The following is a 22,660-nucleotide window of genomic DNA, read 5'->3' on the forward strand; positions in this document are numbered from 1 at the left end:
GGCTGTGCTTGTTGTACTTTAGTCCATTGGCGTTTCATTGTGTTTTGGCTCTATGTATGAAAAAGTCTTGGTGGTGAACAAATGTGGAGAGATGCAAGAGCTGTATGCAATACAGGAATCACTCTGTGGCCATTATGTAACTACATATGATTTAGCTTTAAATAATCTCTATAAATAGACATCTGCATGCAATTGCAACAATTAGCCATAGACAGTGTCTCTAAACTCCAGCTCCCTTTTTGTTTCTCTAGATACAAAAAAGGCGCCACGGCCAGTGTTAGTGCTGCCTTCAAAGGTTGCTTCTGATTGTGTTTCACTCTATTTTTTTTAACTAAAACATTTACTGTCAATAATAGACGCTGGACTCCTTGTACTCAATATTGTGTACCAGAAATTTTTAGTTGTCTATCGCAGATTTATTCTCTAATAAGAAAGGCATCTCTTTGGCTGTCGGATAGCGGTTATGTTGCACACCCCATGTGCAGAGGCTATAGTACTGATTGCAGAGGCTGTGGGTTCGAAGTTGGAATCAGACCATGGCCCTTTACTTCATCCCCCACTCTCTTGCCCTCGCATTTCCTGTCAGCTGTCCTATCCAATAAAGGCACCCCCCCCCCCCCCCCCCAAAAAAAAGAAAGAAATCCATTGCTTTCCTTTTCGCAAAATTGTACCTGTTCTATTCTCCTAACCTACATTTTTTTCTTTTTTCTTTTCAGTTCCCAGAGTGCGGCTTCTATGGCATTTATGACAAGATTTTGTTGTTCAAACACGACACATCTACAAACAACATCTTGCAGCTGGTGAAAGGGGCCAGTGACATTCAGGAAGGGGATCTTGTGGAGGTGGTGCTCTCTGGTAAGAAGCCAACTCTACTCTCATCTAAATATCATGTAACCTTCATGTTCAGATATTAATAATCTAAGTATACCTTGTTTGTTGTCCCCCCCCCCCCCCCCCCCCCCCCCGATTTCTACCTGCCATGTCGGTGTTACTTAACATCAAACTGTTCAAATAAGTTCTTATCTGTTTATTTGACTTCAGGTTATACTGCAATAATCTGCTCTTTAATCGTTTCAAACATGCTCCCCTATCAGGATGAAAAGCAATGTATTTTTCTGTTTGCATTTTACCGACCATGTCAGACTTAATCTGCCCTGCTCCAGCCAAATGATTGTATCTTGACATGCACTGTAGCCACACTGTTCTTCTTTGATCTCTTTAAGCTGCAGCCACATTTGAAGATTTCCAGATTCGGCCCCACGCACTCAATGTGCACTCATACCGGGCCCCGGCCTTCTGTGATCACTGTGGAGAGATGCTGTTCGGGCTGGTCAGACAAGGACTGAAGTGTGACGGTGAGGAAAACACTGAAATGAAATGAAACGAGAAAAAAAAAAAAACACTTTGATGTGCTCCTCTAATTTCTGCCAGAAATCAACTGTCACACTCATCAATTATGATCCATGTCTTTCTTTCAATTGCTCCTTGGTTCTTTAATCCATGGCGCCCCCTGCAGGATGTGGACTAAACTACCACAAGCGCTGTGCATTCAGCATCCCAAACAACTGCAGTGGAGCTCGGAAACGGCGTCTTTCCACCACCTCCCTGAGCAGCAGCCAATCCCTGCGCCTCTCCACCACTGAGTCGGTGTACAGTGTCGGGACGGCCTCCACCTGCTCAGAAGAAGCCAGCCTTGTACGCTCCCACACACAAATGGTAATGCTGGATTCATGCACACAATGCTCTTGGCTGTTTTAGGCTATTGAAATTAAATAGGTGTTTTCATTCTAACCAAAGTAACTTTGTTTTAAGTTGAAAGAACAAGTTTAGTGGTTTACAGTTATTCTTTGGTTGAGATTGCTGTCAAAAAATGTGATTCACACAAACGGCTTCTTTTGAATGTCTTCAGGGATAATCCAAAGAAATTTTAACTATGACTTTTCTCACCAAAGGCACAAGTTTAGAGATGGAATTACAAAACCTCTGCACCTAAAGGCAAAATTAATAACGTGACTATGTTCACTGATATAATTGGTTTTATAGAAAATTTGTTTAGCAATATTTTACAACTCAAGTGCTAAAGAGTAGATAGGGAAGCTATTTAGAGAGAGAGAAATCATAGGCCTAGCAAAGCTATGATCGATATCTTATTATTATTATTATTATTATTATTATTATTATATAGATATAATAAATAAACATATAAAAAGCAGAGCAATAAGAAAATGTGCAAGTGGTTGCTCAAAGTGATAATCCTAATTGATTGATTTTTATCTACTCTCACAGTTCTTCTTGATTTGCTGCTGTTACAGAAGTTGACAGTGTAAAAACTCATTAAACCCTCTTTGCACTAAATGCTCAGCTAAAAAAGTAGAGAGTAACAGGTAGCATTTATCTAGTATATAGGAGCATTTAGCTGATTAAAAGCCAGTTTTTTTTTTTTATCTAAGGAGTTATTAGAGACAACAAGCAAAGCTATAAGAGAGTGGAATACTGGACTTACATTTGTCAGGTTGACACAAACATTACTCTAAATAAATGATATTGTGCTCTGTGTCTGCAGGTGTGTAAATAATCACTTGTTTTCTTGCAAGTTTGAGATGTTAACAAATCTTGTTTCTGCGGCCTCTAAGAGTCAAAAGTGTTTTTGGGCGAAAGATTGACCCACAGGTAATCCATTTCATTGCTTATTTCCTCCATATTCTGCAAGCCACGGACCCCTAGTGACGCCAGGCGCTTCTACACGGGCCGACCCGTTCATTTGGACAAGATCCTGATGAGCAAGGTGAAGGTGCCTCACACATTCGCTGTCCACTCGTACACACGACCGACGGTGTGCCAGTACTGCAAGAGGCTGCTCCGAGGACTCTTCAGGCAGGGCCTGCAGTGCAAAGGTCAGGAGAAAATTACAATTCTGTAAAGTGTGATGCAGAGTATTAGCTTGATGTAATTGGATTGCTTGATATCTGAACAGAATGAATAATGTTTGTTGAACCTCTCAGACTGCAAGTTCAACTGCCATAAACGCTGTGCGTACAAGGTCCCTAATGACTGCCTCGGCGAGACAATCGGAGGTGAGGGAAGATATAATTATATCACTTCTTATAATGTATTTATGGCTCTTTAAACCTCGCATGTTACCACTATTAGAACCAGATTACATTGAAATCATACATGAATGATGTATATCATGAACAATTCTGTAACCTCATTTTCTTTATCTTCTCAGAAAACAGAAGTAACTGTGGTAAGTATATGCTCAGTGTTGATCCATGCACTTTTTTAAAAGCAGTAGTGACAGCAGTAGCAAGTCATATTTTTGCACATCATTAACAGATTCTCGCTTAAAGTAATATCCCACTAAATCTGGTTTCTTGCTGTATTTTGGTGCAGACATGTCAAGCCCCAGTGCGGACCCTGAGGTGCCCATGGACTACAGCACCGAGTACGACTCTGCAGACAAATCTTCAATGGACGACTCAGACGAGGCCTGCAGCATCCCAGGCTCCTTCTCTCCTGACAACAACCAGGATGGAACCAGTGGAGACCAGAAGTATGAGGAAATTATATCAAAATGAAAGGAACTCCTCAAATATCCCTATTTGACCAACTGAACTCCTGAGCTCTGTCCTTCTCTCTCCAGTGTGAACATCCCTCTGATGAGGGTAGTACAGTCAATGAGACAAACAACCCGCCGATCCAGTACAGCTATAAAGGAAGGATGGATGGTTCACTACAGCAATAAGGACACACTGGTAAAAATGTTACCCATAATTCACAGTGTCTTGTCACTTTTGTGGGCACATACAGTTTAGGCAATTTATTGAAGATGCATCAACTTAAATTCTTTACTTTCTTTACTTTGATTTATTGCAGGAAGATTGTTGTTGTGTTAACTTGCACTCTCTGTGAAACATAAAAGAGAAAGAAAGAGCCGTCTCAGCATTGGTCTATATACTTTGTTTGCTTCTGCTTTTAGAGTGTTATTGCTTCTTTTTTTTATATAATGGTGCATGCAAACAAGTGTGTATGATGTGTGGTAAAAAAGCTAACTGACCTTGAAAACAGCACTCAGCGGATGTTTTGTCAAATTCTTGCTAATAGCACTAGCTCTGCCTTTTCATTTTCCAAATCATTTTCTCTTTAATAGATCTCAAGGAAACTTTTCTGCCTCTACATTCTTGTTCTTACTTGTGTTTCCTCTCCAGCTTCACTAACACTTTACTTATCTTCCTTTTTCTCTTCTTTCCACCTTTTCTCCCTGCAGCTTGTACTCCTGTCCAAACTTCTTCTCACCTGACGCTCTTCTTTCTCGCTGGACGTCAACATTGAACTTAAATGCATACGTATGAATCTCTGACCTTTGCCCCAAATCCACACTCTGTCCTTTCTCCATCCTGCCCTCAATGTCCCTCCCTACCTTTTTTGCCCCTCCTCATAACACCTTACTTCACTTCCAACAGAGAAAAAGGCACTACTGGCGCCTGGACTGTAAGTGCATCATCCTTTTCCAGAACAACACCACCAACAAGTACTACAAGGTAAATATACTTTACTCAATGAAAAGCAAAGGTTATAAGTCACTTATTAAGAGTTTGAAACATAATTCACTGATCCGTCCTGTTGCAGGAGTTCCCTTTGTCTGAGATTCTAGAGGTTCGTCCTGCAAGCAACTTCAACCTCGTCCCCCCCGGCACAAACCCTCACTGCTTTGAGCTCATCACAGGCACCATGTGCTACTTCGTTGGGGAGGACCCCAACACCATCCCACCACCCTCCCCAAACAATCCCCAGTCTCTCCCCCTTCAGACACCCCCCTCACCCAGCCAAGTAGCTCCTAACAGTGGCATCGGGCGTGAGGTGGCCAAGGCATGGGAGAGCTCAATCCGCCAGGCGCTGATGCCATCCATCTTTCAGGATGCACCAGCTGAGGGGAACACACCGCACAGTAGGTTCAGGGCACCACATTGTGGGTGGTGTGTTTGTAGATTTTTCTGGATAAGCATATCTGTTTAATATGTGCTATACCCCTAGACGTCTACGTCCCTAAGTTATCTAATCTATCTAATATCTCATAACCTGTACATTTTCTTTGCTTCTATATTTTCAGGACAAGCCTCAATCAGCATATCGGTGTCCAACAGTCAAATCCAAGAGAATGTGGTAAGACTTTTTGTAAATTTTACCAGTTACTCCTTTTCTATCTTTAAACAAATTAAAAACTAAACATGAAAATCGCTTTAATGGAATATTGTTGTCCTACAGGACATTGGTTCAGTGTACCAGATTTTTGCTGATGAAGTGCTTGGATCTGGGCAGTTTGGAGTTGTGTATGGAGGTATGTATATCATTGTCCAGTGATGATGAACAAGTAAATATGGCTTAATTTTTTAAAGGTCAAAATGAAGACAGCGATGTAGCTTATCAGTTAGAGCATGTGCCCAACGTGCATAAGCTTTAGTCCTCACGTCCATCATTGGTTCAAGTCTTGACATTTGACATATCTTCCTTGGCTCTCTCCTACCAATATTCTCTGTCACTTTCTCGGAAAATGGGAGTTTAGTCTTAGAATTTTCGTTCTGGTGCGTCAGATTTTCTTTCATCATGGTTCAGACAGGAATGTATGAGCACATCTTAAAGTCACTGGAGTACTATTTAAAGTATGTCACAAAGTCTAGACACCAGGGCCCTGTGGATGTTGACATATGAGGCTCAGTTTAAAACCAACTATTAATAATTGTTTATTTCTTCATCAGGAAAGCACAGGAAAACAGGACGGGACGTAGCTGTCAAAGTCATTGACAAGCTTCGCTTCCCCACCAAGCAGGAGAGCCAGCTGAGGAATGAAGTGGCCATCCTGCAGGTAAACATCATGGACTGTTTGTATCATGTGTTCTTATACACGAATACTGACAATGCAGCAGGTGCTTTTTTTTTATTTTTAATTTTTATAGGAAAATATATGAAAAACTCCAACACTTAGACAGTGTTCTCACAGTGGTGAGGAGTGTTTTGACTCCGTTGAACTGCATGTGTTAGCATCGTCTCATCCCAGCTTTTCCACTAATCATTAAAATTTCAAGAAAGATTGTTAAATTAATTCATTATATTTATTTATGTGCTTTATATTTGTGTGCTTTATAAAACAAAGTTACGATAATTTCCTGTTACATTACAGGACTGATTTAGAGGCTTCCTTACTCATTTTATGATCTTGACTTAATCATCTTTTTATTTACTGACTGTGTATATATATATGTAGAAATCCAAATCCATTTTGACACTTAAAAAGGTCAGCAACAAACAATTATATTTGACATCCAAGTTAAAAACAAAGCAACTATTGTCAACCCCCAAAAATTAAGTAAATTCAACTTTTGTGGCATGGACCAAAACCAAAACGACCAATCACTCCTCACAGTTTTAATTTTCATGCAGACATTTGAGGAGTGATGAAATGATATCTTAAACCCCCCAGTCGGAGCCTACAAGTGGATGCTGGGATGGTTGTTGTGGCTGAGTGAGAGTGCAGTACATCCCAGAAATACATTAAAACGTCCCCTTCTTATATGATGTGTGTTACATTTGTCACCAGCAGATGGAGACAGAAGTGCAGCAGTCTGTCTATGTGCTCTTTATAACCATCCCCAAAAGACCTGACTTCCCTTCAGTACTGCAGTTACTCACTTGATCTGCCATTTAACAAAGGTTTCAAGACAAAATAGGTTTTTGGAAATGTATGCCCTGTGTCATACTGACCTAAGTAGCAAAAATGACTTCAGGTGAAATTTGTACGCCTTATTTGGGCAAAACCACTTTCTCACTTTTAATCTGTTATTTAAATTCTCAATCTGTCAATATTTCTCATTCATCACATCTCTTTTCACTCTCCCCCTCTTTTTCAACCAAATTCCAATTTCCAAATCCCACTCCTCCTCCGCCTTCTCCTTCTTTCTCAGAGTTTACGTCACCTGGGCATTGTGAACCTGGAGTGCATGTTTGAGACGCCGGAGAAAGTGTTTGTTGTAATGGAGAAGCTGCACGGTGACATGTTGGAGATGATCCTCTCCAGTGAGAAAGGCAGACTGCCCGAGAGACTCACTAAGTTTCTCATCACCCAGGTGTGTATGTGCTAGAGCAGAGAAAGGAGCATTTGTGTGTGTGTAAATACATGTTCTGTGGTTTCTGTTTATGACATCCTGAAATCGTAGTCTCAGTAGAGTAGACGTAGACGTGTTGCTGTTTTTCTGTCTGCATATTTAGTGCGTCACCACATCAGTTTGAAGATGTGATACTTGCTTATACATCAAACAAGTTATTCATATCCTGTTTTCTTGGCTGTGGGTTTGTGTCTGTCTGTGTGTAGATTCTTGCAGCTCTGCGGCATCTGCACTTTAAAAACATTGTTCATTGTGACCTGAAACCAGAGAATGTGCTGCTCGCCTCTGCTGATCCCTTCCCCCAGGTACACACACACACACAAATTAACACACACTGTGTAAAAACATACGCGTTCTCATATGCAGTGGGTGACTAAAGCGGAAGTAAAAGTAGCACATACTTGTTTTCACACATCTACAACTATTCTGAAGGCCTCTGACATTACATCAATATATTTCCCACACCCTACCTAAATAACAAGATGACTCCCTGCCTAATCTTCCTCATTGTTTCCGTCTCTCAGGTGAAGCTCTGTGATTTTGGTTTTGCCCGCATCATCGGCGAGAAGTCTTTCCGCCGCTCCGTGGTTGGTACCCCGGCCTATTTGGCCCCGGAGGTTTTACTGAACCAGGGCTACAACCGCTCACTGGATATGTGGTCAGTGGGCGTCATCATGTACGTCAGCCTCAGTGGGACATTCCCGTTTAATGAGGACGAAGATATCAACGACCAGATCCACAACGCAGCCTTCATGTACCCTCCCAACCCGTGGAAACAGATCTCAAGTGATGGTAAAAACAGACGACACATTAAGACATCTGGGAGACAACGAACAGTTTCTACAAGTAGCTAAAAATAATGCAGGCTGGTGCTCTTTCCTGCAAGAGCCCTGCAGGAAACCAACCTCCAGGAAGCTTCTGATGTGAGGTGTTGAGGTGTGGAGGTGTTGATTGAACCTAAAGATAATTATTTCAGATTTTTATTTTTTGTTATTTCATTTAGTTATAAAAAGAGTTTCATTCCCTATAATTTGTCCACCTTTTTTACCTATTCTGAATAGTGCAACACGATTTCAAAACAGTACAAACTACATCCTCCAACATTAACATAAAGTACAATTAACCTGTAAGATTTATGCAGGACCATATTAGACTGCATCAGCTGTACTTCATGTACTTCATGCCACAGAGCTTGCGTGTGTGATAATAAAGATTAACATGAACTGTTCAAGTAGGTCAAGCTGTTACTGAATCAACTATTTGTACTTGGCTTTCTATTTTGTCTGTTTGTTTGTAAATCATTCACAAGTGTTTGCTTATACATCATGATGACGGTTATTCTCAACATGCGGCTCCTCTTTAATTTATTGGAGTTCTACAAAAACAGTTTGCAGGTGTAGTCATCAGTACAGATTAAGGTTGCATGCAAAGGTGTGATATTTATAATAACTGTGGTCACTGAGCTGTAGCTAGTCTGGGTCTATTTACAAACGCTGTTTGTGTGTGCTTTCTGGTTTCAGCAATCGACTTGATCAACAACCTGCTGCAAGTTAAGATGAGAAAACGCTACAGTGTGGACAAGAGTCTCAGCCATGTATACCTACAGGTATCACATAAACACTACCACTATGCACACTTTTTTAAATAGACACATTTTACACATTTTACCCCGTGTAATTAAAATTAAAGTAAAACCATTTATCCCCAATTCACTCCAGTAGCAGAGTGGTAACCCAAAGAACTTCACTTTTATTTGATTGACAGAGACACATCTATAAAAAAGAAAGAGAGAGCCTTTACTGAAAATGTCAAAAATAAACACAAGGAGTCTGCACTCATAATTGCGCCACAAGACAGCAGCTCAAGGCTGACAATTTGGAACATTACTGAAGACAGTCTGGTTTAATAATAATGTTTTCGCTGACAGCATAGCTCGATGTTTACTTCAAAACAAAATGTTCAGCAGTGAAAACAAAAAGGCCAGCGTTGTCTGTAGGTGATCCTAGCGTATTTGTTGTTTTTGTTGCAAGAAAATCCATTCTTTCGCTTCAGTGTCACGGCAGAATTTCATTTTGTATTAGACTTCCTCAGAAACCATCAGATCAGTCTAGAAGTCTTTCAGTTCCCATTTCGCACACACGCACACCCACACACACACACACACACACACACACACACACACACACACCCACCCACACACACACACACACACACACACACACACACACACACACACACACACACACACACACACACACACACACATAGGATCTAAAGTGATTATTGGATGATGTGCTGTAAACACATAAATCCCCGTTTAACTTTCTTCTAGTTTTAAGGCTCTTGAAAGTGAAACTTCATCCTTGTGTTTATTCCTGTTATTCCTCGCAGGACTATCAGACGTGGCTTGACCTGCGGGAGCTGGAGACCAAACTAGGCGGGCGTTACATCACCCACGAGAGCGACGACAGCCGCTGGCAAATGTTTGCAAATGAACACACTCTGCCTTACCCCGCTCACCTCGTGCCTCCTCCTCCTGCATCAGCCTCTGACGACGAGGAGGGCGGGGAGGATGCAGACATGCAAGGCCTCACCGAGAGAGTCAGTATTCTCTGACATCCAGAGACAAAAAAAGAGGACTCATGTAGGAAGAAAGACAAGTTGGTAAAAGTCATTTGGTTTCAAGAAGGATTTTGTCCAGCAGTTTATTCTTTTGCAGCCAGACATCTGTGTGTGCAAGTGCTCTACTTTGCAGCAATAAATCATATTTTCTCCTCAAGCCTGAGGTCATCAAAGCAATTCTCTGATCATTTACCTCTAAAAACGTGGGTCCCTTTTTTTAATGTTTTGAATTGTTTATATCTTTCAATGTGAAGATACACACAGAACATATTTAATCAAACTAAGTCACACTAATAAGAGGCGGCATGCTCTTCTGCTTTTGATACAAAAAGCTGAGTGAGGCATGTTACACCATCTCATTACACAAGTCATGAAGGTCTAAATCCGGTGTGCTTATTTCGGCATCTTTCAAAACAAATAGGAGTTTATGTTAAAAAAAATGAACCACATCGAACGAAAGGAGAAGTGACATTTGTATGAAGTGTCTCCTCCGCCTTCAGTAAACACCAGTTCAATCTCTTTCCTGTGATGAAAGGCATTAAAGTGACAAAAGACTTTCTGTCTGCTGGATATAACTTATATGCAGACGTGGAGGCAGACCCATCTGTATTCACAAATGCATTCCCATAAATGAAAGCCCTGTCCTTAAAACTGGAAGTATTGATCCACTGACAGCAAATCCTCCCATAATTACTGCTGCTTTTAAACCACAGTAGACTCTTTGGAAACATCGGAGTCGAGACATCATTGTGGGTATAAATGAACTGTAGTTCTGGGCCTCTCTTGCTCTTTACAACTTCATGAGTCATTTCCAACCTGCGGATTACACAACATGCGCCACAATGGCTGTTGCTGAAAGCTGAAAATTGCTTCTATTATGTTGCCCACTCTATGAACCGTCTCTGAAAGTGTATTTTAATGGGGAACACTTCCTCACAGTTGCGTGTATATTAGATTCAAATTCTAATAACTGAGCAGGTTAATGGTCTCTCTCTCTCTCTCTTTTTTTTTTTAAACCTGCTTCATGTTTATTGTTTAGAAGAACAGACCTCTCCCTTTAATGTAAGTGTACAGATGGACAGCTTAGGTTACTAAACTGGATGTGGAGAGTGTATGTAGTTTGATAGTTGTCAATATGTTGCATGTTTCTGTGAAGTAGAATCGTCTCTAGATCCATTTTAAACATCCTGTAGTTATGATGGCTCATGATACATGTGTATAACCTGAAGCTTATGTCGTTGTTTGATATTCATAGACTGTGTAGAACATGTTTGAAGGACCATCCTAGCCTTTGTAACAGAAAATACATACCTTGAAAAATATATTTTTTGAGTGGTATCTTTATTTTTTAATATCTCATTTATCTGCACTTGTATGTCATCCCGAGACGGACACTTTATCCTTTGAGAGAGAAAACACGCTAAAATGCTTAGCGATGATGATTCTATATCAAAATACAGACTGTTTGCCTTTTTCTCAGCAGTAGTTAAGACATTCCTGTTTGTCACTTGACTTGCCTCCAATAACAGGAAATCTTGACATAATGTGACAGATTGATTTTATTCAAGATATTTTGGCTGTACTTTCTGCTTTAATGTACTCACATTATGTTACAAACGCATTAAGGATGCTCTCATTTAAACACATGTTGCATGGATCTTGAAGAAGTGAAGGACTTGTGTATGCATTTGATTACACGTGAAAATTGACTCACAGCTGTCAGAGGCCAGGGAGAATATTTTATAAAAATTACATCCCAGAGACAGAGTGGCACTCAACAGGGCTCTGTGGCTATAGAGGCCACACAAAAGACCTGTTTTCTATTCTGATGGAGGCACTACAGACACCTTCTCTGGAGGAGAGGGCATTCTCGCTCATCCTACACTCCATCCGCCGTTATTTAGAAATAATGCCACATGAAACCAGTTTCGCATTCTCCTATTCCTTTTTTTCAAATGCAGGCAGGAATGTCCCCATTCAGCTACATCACTCAAAGGTGCTGTCTTTGCAATGAAGAGATGAGAAACTAGAGACAAACCTGAGAGACTTGTGCATAAAGAAGTGTAAACCATCTTTCTTCTACTAAATTAATTGTCTTGAATTTTCTAAAGAGCTAGGCTCTGTAGTTTTCAGCCAACATAAGGAGTAAAGTGTAAATCGTGTGGGAACTATAGCAGTGGATAAATACACGTTAGGTGCCTTAGTAAGTCTTTCTAGTAGCAGGAAAGTCAGGCGTGATCAACTTGAAATAAATAACTTTATGCCAGGTTCACAGTGATGACTGAAGGGGCCGTCAAGTAAATGAAAGTCAAAGACAACTTTGAAGGTCAATTTGGAATAAGGCTAAGCAGAAAAAACTTGTTAGACAGATTAATTCATTGGGTTTAATTAATGTAAATGAGAAAAATATGGAAAATATGGAAGTCTGTATTTTTAATAAATACAAAATAAATATGCACTCACAACTCTGTTTTGCAATCTCTGAGAAAAAGGTGTAACCCTAAAATAATTAAATCAAATATTTCAACAGCAGATTCCAGCACAGTCAAATTCTGAATTCCTGTATTTGTCTTAGATCTGTTTTGTTATGAGGGAACTTATGATTTTGTGACATTAATGACTCAGATGCCTCCAAAAAATGTGAATGTGGTCGTAATCAAAAGATGTTTTTTGGGATTTTTAGTAATTGTGTCCCCCCTAGATAACCATTAACTGAGAAATGACCCGGGAAAACACAATATAAAAACCTTGTTTGCTCTTAAAATGTGTTTGCTCTTAAAATGTTTAGTCTGTAATCATGTAACATGATCCCAGAATTTGATTGCACTTTTCTGGGGTGGTATGATTGCAGCCCCAATGACCTGCAGTTTGGCCAATAAGTGCATTAGAAAGCTCTGCTAGCTGCTGAGTTTGCACTTAAGCGTAATGCACTTTGAAAGGAAAGAACTCAACAGTGTGAAACATTTAGTGAAATTACAGAAAATTACAGAGCAATTCATATTGTCAGCCTTATTTCAAACTAAAAGGTACACCAGAGCTTCATTAGCATCACACCCATCTTTGTATACAAAAACTAAACTGTAACTTTGTGAGAATTCAGAAGGAAAAAAAAACACAAGGAAAAACGTATCACATGTTATAAGTGACAAAATAAACCATTATTTAATGCATTGTATTATACATGTTTGTGGTAAAATGATCTATTTGATATATCCGATCCCTTCAAACTTACAAAAAACATCAAACAAATCCAGAATAAGTAAAAATCCTTTTAAACTGTAAGTAAAAGATTGACTGTCACTTTGATTAGAGCAGATAATAATAAGGTGTACAGAAACATTCTTATTAACAGTGTTTGGGCAAACCTTTGATGAAATAGGTCCTTTAGAGTCAACTGTAATCTAAAACAACAACAGGCAGGCTTTTTATCTTCGTGTGAGAACTGACCAGGCGCGAAGCTCGTTTCTCCTTTCTCCATTTCTGCTCTGCTTTATCTCTCCATTGCTCTGGTTTGTTGTTTGATTAAGACTTGATGTTTGTTATTTTACTGTCTGAATTTTACAGCTGGTTTGTTTATGAACTGTTCATCCAATTAGCCATACTTACACTGTGTTTTCGCCCTCACGTCCTGCATCTGTCAAAGTTTCAACAAAGGCAGTTAAGGATATCACAAGCTCAGCTGACAGTGGTCCAAATGTGAGAAATGCTGCTAGAGATGCATATTGACTTTAGACATACCACCTTAGTCCTGAGAAATTATAAAAAGAAGACAGAAAGGTGAATATCCCACACTGCCATTCTTAAAATGTCAGAATACTCCACCTTTCATGCACTTAAAGCTTTCACAACATTTCAGAATATGACTTTCATTGATATTCAAATGTCAGCCCGATAAGTGTTTTCTCCATTAAAGAAGACATATTATACCTCTTTTCAACCTTTTCAAACAGTCCCCTGTGGTCTAAGTGAAACATCTGTGCTGTGCTTTGGTCAAAATATAACATGAACCAAGCACCAGAGGAGGTTTGTGTCCCTGTATAAACCAGCTCTCTCAGAACGCTCCGTTTGGTGTGTGTGTCTCTTTAAATGCAATGAGCCCCCCTGAGTTTTCACAGGGCGGGGAGGGGAGGGGATTTTTTTTTAACCGGAATCCAACTTGTGACATCAAAAGTTGAGCAAATTTGATGGATGAATTTATTTCACATTTTGTGGGTCAGTAGACACTCAGGAGTACGAGTACACACCACAGATACATAGTTAATTTGAGTTGTTACCGTCAAAAAAGACCTTTAGGCATTTGCTGCATCAATCAGCAAAACAAAATAATAAAATGTCAATAAGGATATGTTTCATGGCAGTATGCAGTTTTCGTAGCTGGAAATGGAAACACTAAGGGTTGTGATTGTTGTTTATGATTGGGTATACAGTTAACATGACACATGTCTAGAATGATGTATAGAAGCAGCAGCAATTTAGAGTAACAGGCAGCCAACATCTCCACACTGCACATTTGATCAATCCATCACACGAAAGAGCTTCTGCTTCCTGATGTTTGCTTGCATTGCTGTTTGTAAATAAGAGATTCATGTGCACTTTGTTATAGACTGAACAGTGAAACATTACAGACTATTTGCAAAAAAGAAACAAATATAAACATTTCAAGAGAAGAGCTTTATTTTGTTCTTCTTGAAACCAGTCTACTAAAATAAATGCTATGTTGAAGTTCAATGCTCATAGATCACCACTGTGTACCCTTTCTAAATATTATGTGAATCATACTTAGGAGTAGTAAATATATGAAACATTTTTTATTTGAACTAATAATTTACACACTCTCCCTCGTATGTATGCATTTTCACCAAACTCATCAAGTCCATGAGGAATATGATTCACCACAGTCTGATGATTCAGTCTCTGTGATGGAGAAAATAAGAAAATAGAACATTTTGTGGCTAGGAAGTCGTTTTTTAGACTCAATGGCAAAAATGATTTAATATTTCCTGTTTCTAATGTTCCTCTTTCCCTCTTTCAGCTGTTCCTTTTGCTAGCATCAGGTATGTATACTCCCATGTAGGAAAATACACAGCATTCACCGCTAACCTAAATATTTACTCAACACATTCACAGATGAACTGCAGGCTTCCATCAGGAATTCTTTTCACAACATAAAAGCATCTTGGCTATTTCACAGATGCTGAGTTGTTCTGGGTAAATTACTGTCTAATAAATAACAGTTCATACCCCTGCCTAGTGCAGACTCACAAGTCTTGAATCTAGATGTCTTTTGTTTAGCAGTGAAACCAACAAAGTATTTTAGATTTTTTTACACTTAGTCATAATGAAAGTGATCGTCCTTACTTTGTGTAACAAGAACTCAGATTGAGAGCAAAGATGATGAAGCGAAGAATGACGTTTGTTAACTGTGAAAAGACTCGGTTGAAAATAAAAGTAAAAAAGGAACTTGTATTCTGGCCACAGAATTTCCCTTAAACACAGTACGGACAGTATACGGGAATACAAGAAGTGTTCTTTGCCTCTTAGGGTATTACCATCTGCATCATACCTGATTCCCTACAGTCTGGGGCTTCTCCCCACCCCTGTAGTCAACTTCCTCCATGCACGTGCGCAAAACCAGACCTCCCTCCTCCTACATGTGTTTGTACTTTGTCTCATCTCTCGCTGGCATTTTAATTGCGGCTGTCAACAGCAAGTCATCTCAAGAAGAACAGAAACATCAGATAGAGCAAAACCGTACTCTCTGCAGTTGTTGTATTAGCAGATCAAGATCATCATCATCATTATTTCAGAGTACCATGTGGGACTGCTGTGTCTTGGCTGCTTGTCAGGAAACCAGAAAGAGTCTCTTCTGAAGCTTGTCCTCGGATCATCCTGGACTGAACTCTGCAGAACGTGAAACAGCTCTGGCATCTGACAGTCTTCACCCGCTGGACAGCTTTCTTTTACAATCAAGACACACTTTTTCTCCAAAAACAACAGGTGAGGTCATTATCGATTACATATCTAGATGTTATATACTGTATCCACATTCAAAAAAGCAGTTGTGAAGAGGTAAAAAAATGCGACACATTTTTCCAATTTGAGTGTTTTGCATGTAGGCTGTTAAAGCTATTAATTTACTTTGAAACCTTACTTTCTTTGCTAGTTGTTTTTTTTGTGTCTCAAGTGGACTCTTGTCAAGGGAAAGTCTCCATGCTTCAGGCAGTATGGGTCAGAGTAGCAAAAAATAATTAGGGTTAAAATGTTTATTCTCAGGTTTTATGTTTTTCACTAGTTCAACCAGCGTAGATCAGTACAACAGGCTGACGAATAAATATGGGAAATTCACAGAACTGCACTGTTCAAGTGAACCCAGCCACCTATGAAAGATTTCTTTGGTATTAGGGAGGCAAGCTATGAGACATATTTTTCCATTCGGCTTGGAAAATTTGATTTATAATACACGTGTTCTCGCTTGAAGAAGAGTGGGCTGGAGTTTTTGCTCTTTCAGAAACCTTACAGGGGGACAAGGCTGTGTTATTATAAACAAACTTAGTTCAGTCTATAATGTTAACAATCACATACTGTAGAAGGCTCGATAGACATGTGGATGGATTTAAGCTTGGACCAGCTGTGTAAAGAAGACATTTATTAGGATTATGTAATAGTTTGAAAGACAAACACTGATGGTATAAAAATGAAAAAAAAACAAAAACAGAACCAGTAGAATACTATTACAGAACACACATTAGTTGTATAAAGCAGAGATGCAAGCATCCGAATGGCAAATTACCAAATTGATCTGCTGGTACAAATTGTACCTGAACCTGAACCTTAATGAAACAAATCTTCACACTTTGTTTGTAAGAGGGGAATACCTATTTGTGATTAATCATAGCTGTCAGACTGGTGACTAAATACAGCCTATGAATAATTTTTGGAAAGCTTTCAGAATTTCCAGAATACCCCAGTCAGTGTGGTTTCCAACCCATATTATTTGAATTTTTTTTATTGAAAATCCCGTTAAAGCAAACCCATTTCTACATGCACGTACATGCACTCTTATACACACAATCAAACAAGACGCACACACAAGCCCAGGCACACATTATCATTCTCTTGAGATGCTCTGCCTCTAAATGGCTTCTCCATTATTGAATTTGGATGGGAGAGCCTATCTTTGTCCAGCAGTTAATGGCATTAGATGCTTCCTGAGCCTATAAACACACCAGGGCCAGGACTCAGCGGTTGAACAAAATGTAATGAGAGAAGACCAGTGAGGAAGAGAGAAACAGGTATTCAGATACAAAGCTTGTATGTTTTGTGTTTAATTTCCTGGTGCTAGAATCTCAACAGGAGACAGGATATTTACATGATAAAATCTGCATAAAAAAGGCCTGTTTGTCATTTTACACAAAAAATACATCAAACATAAGTTGTCCTTGTAGGCGACGATCTAAGGGAGCAACAATCAGAAAAATACTCGACATTTTTACATGATAACTTTCCCCTATTTTAATGATTTCTATCTATTGTTGGCTTTGTTGCGTTATTTTAGGACAAAGATATTTTTCATAGGAATCAACGTAGAATACAAACTAGGATTCATCTGTCTAAAAGACATGAATCTCAGCCACAGTTCTGTGATGAACTGGCACAGAACATGCATTGTCCGTACAAATCAGGAATGAAATCCCAGATAAGGTGATATAGACCAATGAGTTCACATGATAAACATTTTGATTTCTCTTGCCTTGCAAGGATGCTTCACCTCCTAGCTCTGCTAAAGGCTATTACATCAGACATTAAACCTGACCATCAGTCTCTGAAGGAATACATTTAAACTAGCGATAACTAGCTGGGTCTGACTGTGGGTTAGTTTGTCTCTACAGAATGGAAAAACTCTCATTGCAACAACTAATTTGACCCATTTAACACCTATTCAAATAAAATTTGACACATTTAACACTTTAACCATTTATAGTCAGTTTAAAAAAAAAAACAGCACTGAAATCATGATGTGATCCTCATGGCTTAGGGGAGCAGAGTTGTGTACATCAACTTCTTTGATATAAGGCATTAAATCATTGATGTTCCCATTTTCGTAAGGCCAAGAAAATTATTAACACATTGTACACATGTTTTCTCTTTTCTCTGAACAGGGAAGTTAAGGTATAATATGGAGGAAATATAGGCAATTTCAGTTTGTATTAGTAGTGCAAGCTGCAGGAGTGCAGCTGTTACTGTCAGGGAGCAAGACTAGATCTTTTTTTATTTTTTTTATTAGGTGCAATAAAGTGACAAACTGGTGATATACAAATGAGGCACAAAAACAAACAAACAGACAAGGTCAGGACAACGGCTCCAAAATACAGTAAATAAAACAAAAATAATAATAATAATAATAATAAGACAAATAAAGACAGCAAAATAAGACATCAACAGACACATCATACTATGAACAGAAAAACTACAAAATTATATGAAATACCTAAGAAAGGATACAAAAAGTGAAAGAAGCGATAGAGAGAGAGAGAGCAAAAGGGAGGGAGAGAAGGTGCTTAGTAAGGGGGACTTGAGAGGTGGAAAAGAGTTGAAGAGTTGAGCAGTGGTATGTGTTGAATATGTTGTTGTTAAACAATGTTGTGGTGTGAGAGGTGAGAGTTTGTGATTATGTTTTAGCAGAAGTTGACTGCAGCCGGAGTTTTGGGGTTGGTTTGACTGACTTCCAGTTCATGAGGACAGTTTTCTTGGCGATGGTTAAGGCTATGAGGAGTATTTTGCTGGATGTGATATTCAAGTTGACGGTAGATATGTCTCCTAGTAGGCAGAGTGTGGGTGAACATCGGATGTGGCAGCTCAAGAGTACAGAGAGGTGGTCAGTGATGTCATACCAGAATTTTTTTATTGGTGTACAGTCCCATGTGGCGTGCAGGTATCCGTCTTGTTTTGTGTGCAGTGTGATATCTTAGCCTATATCGTTTGAGTGGGAAATTCTCTTCTCAAACATGATGTACTTTTTAGCCATCTGCCCCTCTTGAGCTCACTGAACCATTTAATAGGCTGGGGGAAATAAAAAATGTCCAAGTCTGCATGAATTTAAAAGTATCAAAGTATTAAAATTGTGTTGCTTGTGTCACTTCCACTCTTTCAACTTACAATCCCCTCCCTTTTTTTTGCAGGTCAATTTCTTACTGTAACAGTAAACTGACAGAAATCTAAAGGAACAATGACTACAACGGTTACACCACAATCCACAACCACAAACTCTACATCTAAGTGTGTTGAAATTAGTGACAGCACCATCAGTGACTTTTTAATGTCTGTTTACATCCTGGCTTTCATTTTTGGTTTGATCTTCAACATGCTGACTCTGGGTCCAATCTGGCAGCAAGTTCGTCGGCAAAACGTCCTGGGAATATTTCTACTCAGCCTGTCGATTTCAGACATACTTTTCCTTTTCACCATGCCACTTTGGATTAATTATTACCGGCAGGACCACCACTGGAAGCTAGGTGCAGTTTCCTGTAGCATAGCTGGCTTTGTTTATTACACTAATATGTACATCAGCATCATCCTGCTCTGCTGTATCTCTGTGGACCGCTGCCTTGTTGTTACCTTCCCTCTACGCTTCAAAACACACCGTACGTCCTGCTATGCCTGGACGCAGTGTGTCAGTGTTTATGTTGTGGTGATTGTGCTTCACATCCTGGTGCTATACAAAGATGAACTCAAAGACGCCCATGACGAAAAAGATGATCGCTGCTACGAAACGTACCCCATGAAGAAACCTGTGGCCTTGTTTAACCTGATCCGACTGGGAATTGGCTTTCTTCTACCCCTGCTGGTGTTGGCGGGGAGCTACTGGAGGGTTCTGGCCACTGTTGGTCAAAGTCATGGCCTTAGTGCCAGGGCTAAGAGAAAAGTCCGCCTGCTTTCATTCGGCGTGATTGGGATCTTCTCAGTGTGCTTTGCTCCCTATCACATCCTCCTCCTTGTACGCTCACTAGTCTTCTATAAAAGTGATAACGTAGATTCTGATGGAAGTTACTGCGTATTTGAGCAAAAGACACACTTTTTCTTCTCGTGTACGCTGGCACTGTCCAGTCTGAACTGTGTAGTGGACCCTGTGCTCTACGCACTGGTCAGTAACGGAGTCCAGGAGGAGGTGAAACTGTTCTGGAGGACACTGTACACACGAAGTACACTGACTGACAATACTGTTACTACACACACCAGAGAACAGGCTAATGCTAACTTAATATAAAGAAGTAAGCTGTATATTGACGAAAACTGCATATATTATGTGTATTTATCTGTTCATGCATACACAGCATTATGCATGTAATTTTAGCTGTTTGAACTCATGTCTTCATTTTCACAGTTAGCAAGAAAGCAGCAGGATATTTTGAATTCTGTAATCAACTTTTGTGTACGAGACGGCAGAAATCCTCTGAGAAAACTTCAGTGCTGCCTTTTCTCATATCCAACTCAAAATGGAGGAGGCGGTTGAATAACATGCATCTCAGAGCATGTGTTTGGATAGTACGCCTAGGTTTCGCTCTCCCAAGGGTGCTTCAGTGGCAGCCACTTCTGGTCTGTGGTCGGACACTGCAGAGGTTGAAGAGCCCTTGTACTGTCCCTCCAATCTACATGCGAATATTGCCATTGTGATTGCGTGACCCCAGTGTAGCTAAAGGTGCATTAACTGTTAAGCATGCCTTCCAAAATAATTACAAGCAAGACTGTATGTTTTCTGTGCCAGTGAAACATGTTGCATGAATGACAAATAAAAGAGTGGTTTTGTGGTAAAAGTTTCATCAGTTCATTAAGCAAATATGTGATGATACATATTTTCCCTTTGCAATTTAAGCTGACAGAGCGAAGGGAGACGTAAGGATATTATAAGGCCTAATGATAAGGAATATTCAAGTATGTTGCCTTTCCAGTCATGTGCAAAAGTAATCAGCATAGCAGTATGCATCACATGTCAAGTGGGCAAAGACTGCAATCAAGGAAAACGGTGTGTGTGTGTGTGTGTGTGTGTGTATGTGTGTGTGTGTGTGTGTGTGTGTGTGTGTGTGTGTGGGGGGGGGGGGGTGTTTTGGTGTGGTGGTTGTCAGTTAACTGACAACATTGAGGCTTTTATGCCCTGTATTATGTTTTCTTCAATAAGTCATACAGTAGCTCTTAGTAGGATACGTTAATACATCCCCAGCTGAGCACTTTGCATCTAAGCAGTATGAAACGTGAGCTCGTCAAGGTTTGTACTAGCAGGTGTATTTCTTCAAAAGCCTCTACTGCTGAGTCCTTGGTCTGAATACAGCCAACCTTTCTCTTGTGTAGCTATTTCTACCCCATTCAAATGATTTGCATGTTGTGCTTGAGTGGAAATTAAATTTTGGCCTGAATATGTCTATTGCCCAAGTTTCCTCCTGTATGCATGTGACATTTTCAACCATTGTATGACAAAAATAAATACTCAATCATCTATTTGATCATATTTACTTTGGTAAGGTAAGGTAATTATTCCTTTTACAGTCCCCTAATTACCATGTATTTACCAGGTAATTACATGGTAGTTCTCATACATTATGATGAGGTAATTACAACTGTATTACGGTACTTCAATCTTATTTCAGAGGAACTACATCTGCAATACTAAAAAAAATCATCCACTTTTATTGATTTCTTCAACTAAGTATCCTGTCATTCTGACTGGTTTAAGATGGTAATAACTGAGATATAATTATGTACATTCTCGGAAACTAGGCAACCATTTCTTAGAAACACCTCCTCTATTACCAATAAATTAAAGATAACATTGCTAGATACATTTAAAAATGGACACAGCCATGAACAATAAATATACTACACAAAGTAATTTATTGAAAAGTACTATTTTACGCAGGAAGGCAGAAGGCATGTAGTAGTTGTTATCTAAAGCGAGGACTATATACCTTATAAAACATTAATATATCAACCTTAAAATTCACAAAAGTCAGATATCTACTTCACAGAAAAATGAAACAGACATACAAAAAGTCATTTGGATTTGTTTTTTTTTCATGCAGTGCTTTTTAAACAACTTAGATACCGTCTATTTTAAACGTCAGATGCTCCCATCTATAAAGGAGGCTACAGTCCCCGTCACAGAGGCCATGGGTTAGAATCTGACTTCGGCCCTTTGCTGACTGTCATCCCCCAATCTCATCTGCCAATGTGTCCTGTCTCTCCTCAGCTGTTATATCCATTAATGGCAAAAAATGGCCATACCTTAAAAAAAGAAGAAAAAAAACTCAGCAAATGGGAATCAAATTTGTCTTATTCATAAATCAAGAATTTAACTGTCTTTTAACAAAATGAAAGGCTCAAATGAGAGTGCTGCAGGTAAGAATAACAGAGCAACATTTTTAACACAAATCAATATATTCTGCATTTCATACCTCCTTGTATATGCACACATATTGTTTACAACATTTCAGTTTCGGTCTACCTGTTTTAACTTATACAGAACATTTTCTAGAAATGTATGAATGAATACACTCCAGTGACTCCTGTAGTTATTATTGTATAATTGCTTTTACGTCCACATCAAAAACAGACAAATAGATGTGTCATAACACAAGGAAGTCCCTCAGATTAAGTTTATGTTTGACATGAATAAACATGGATCTTAATTCTATATTAATTAATTATATATCAATATAACGATATCACTCTAGCAATTGCAACAGTTGTATTGCACAGAGCTGAAGGATTTTGTAAATCCACATCCTTCATCCTTCTGCTTTATTTCCTTGTTAATTGTTTAACACCAATACACCAAGTCAAATTCAAATGTAAATGTACTTGGCAATAAACCCCGATTCTGATTCTGA

General features: G+C 39.3%; 2 protein-coding genes across 2 annotated transcripts in view; both read left to right on the forward strand.

The window, feature by feature from the left end:
• The window catches only part of prkd2 (protein kinase D2), a 33,705-nt gene extending 22,601 nt beyond the window's left edge, over window positions 1–11,104 (forward strand). Inside the window, exons 3-20 of the mRNA XM_020639318.3 lie at window positions 717–855; window positions 1,224–1,355; window positions 1,517–1,716; window positions 2,711–2,894; window positions 3,003–3,074; window positions 3,230–3,247; window positions 3,394–3,553; window positions 3,644–3,755; window positions 4,464–4,541; window positions 4,630–4,948; window positions 5,111–5,163; window positions 5,266–5,338; window positions 5,757–5,863; window positions 6,960–7,121; window positions 7,367–7,465; window positions 7,685–7,952; window positions 8,681–8,766; window positions 9,552–11,104. Coding sequence (XP_020494974.1) covers window positions 717–855; window positions 1,224–1,355; window positions 1,517–1,716; window positions 2,711–2,894; window positions 3,003–3,074; window positions 3,230–3,247; window positions 3,394–3,553; window positions 3,644–3,755; window positions 4,464–4,541; window positions 4,630–4,948; window positions 5,111–5,163; window positions 5,266–5,338; window positions 5,757–5,863; window positions 6,960–7,121; window positions 7,367–7,465; window positions 7,685–7,952; window positions 8,681–8,766; window positions 9,552–9,776 — 2,487 coding nt within the window. The 3' untranslated portion in view covers window positions 9,777–11,104. The remainder of the gene's footprint in view (window positions 1–716; window positions 856–1,223; window positions 1,356–1,516; window positions 1,717–2,710; window positions 2,895–3,002; window positions 3,075–3,229; window positions 3,248–3,393; window positions 3,554–3,643; window positions 3,756–4,463; window positions 4,542–4,629; window positions 4,949–5,110; window positions 5,164–5,265; window positions 5,339–5,756; window positions 5,864–6,959; window positions 7,122–7,366; window positions 7,466–7,684; window positions 7,953–8,680; window positions 8,767–9,551) is intronic.
• A 4,122-nt stretch (window positions 11,105–15,226) lies between these two features.
• Window positions 15,227–22,660, forward strand: gpr184 (G protein-coupled receptor 184). The gene is made up of 2 exons (XM_020639312.3): window positions 15,227–15,779; window positions 18,962–22,660. Exon 2 carries the CDS (start codon window positions 19,009–19,011, stop codon window positions 20,044–20,046), a length of 1,038 nt encoding a protein of 345 aa, XP_020494968.2. The 5' UTR covers window positions 15,227–15,779; window positions 18,962–19,008; the 3' UTR covers window positions 20,047–22,660.

Source organism: Labrus bergylta, chromosome 11, assembly GCF_963930695.1.
Source record: "Labrus bergylta chromosome 11, fLabBer1.1, whole genome shotgun sequence".
NCBI classification, from domain to species: Eukaryota; Metazoa; Chordata; class Actinopteri; order Labriformes; family Labridae; genus Labrus; species Labrus bergylta.

Bases quoted from the DNA above. Each gene is read 5' to 3' on its own strand.
- gpr184 (XM_020639312.3), top strand. From the start codon at position 19,009: ATGACTACAACGGTTACACCACAATCCACAACCACAAACTCTACATCT.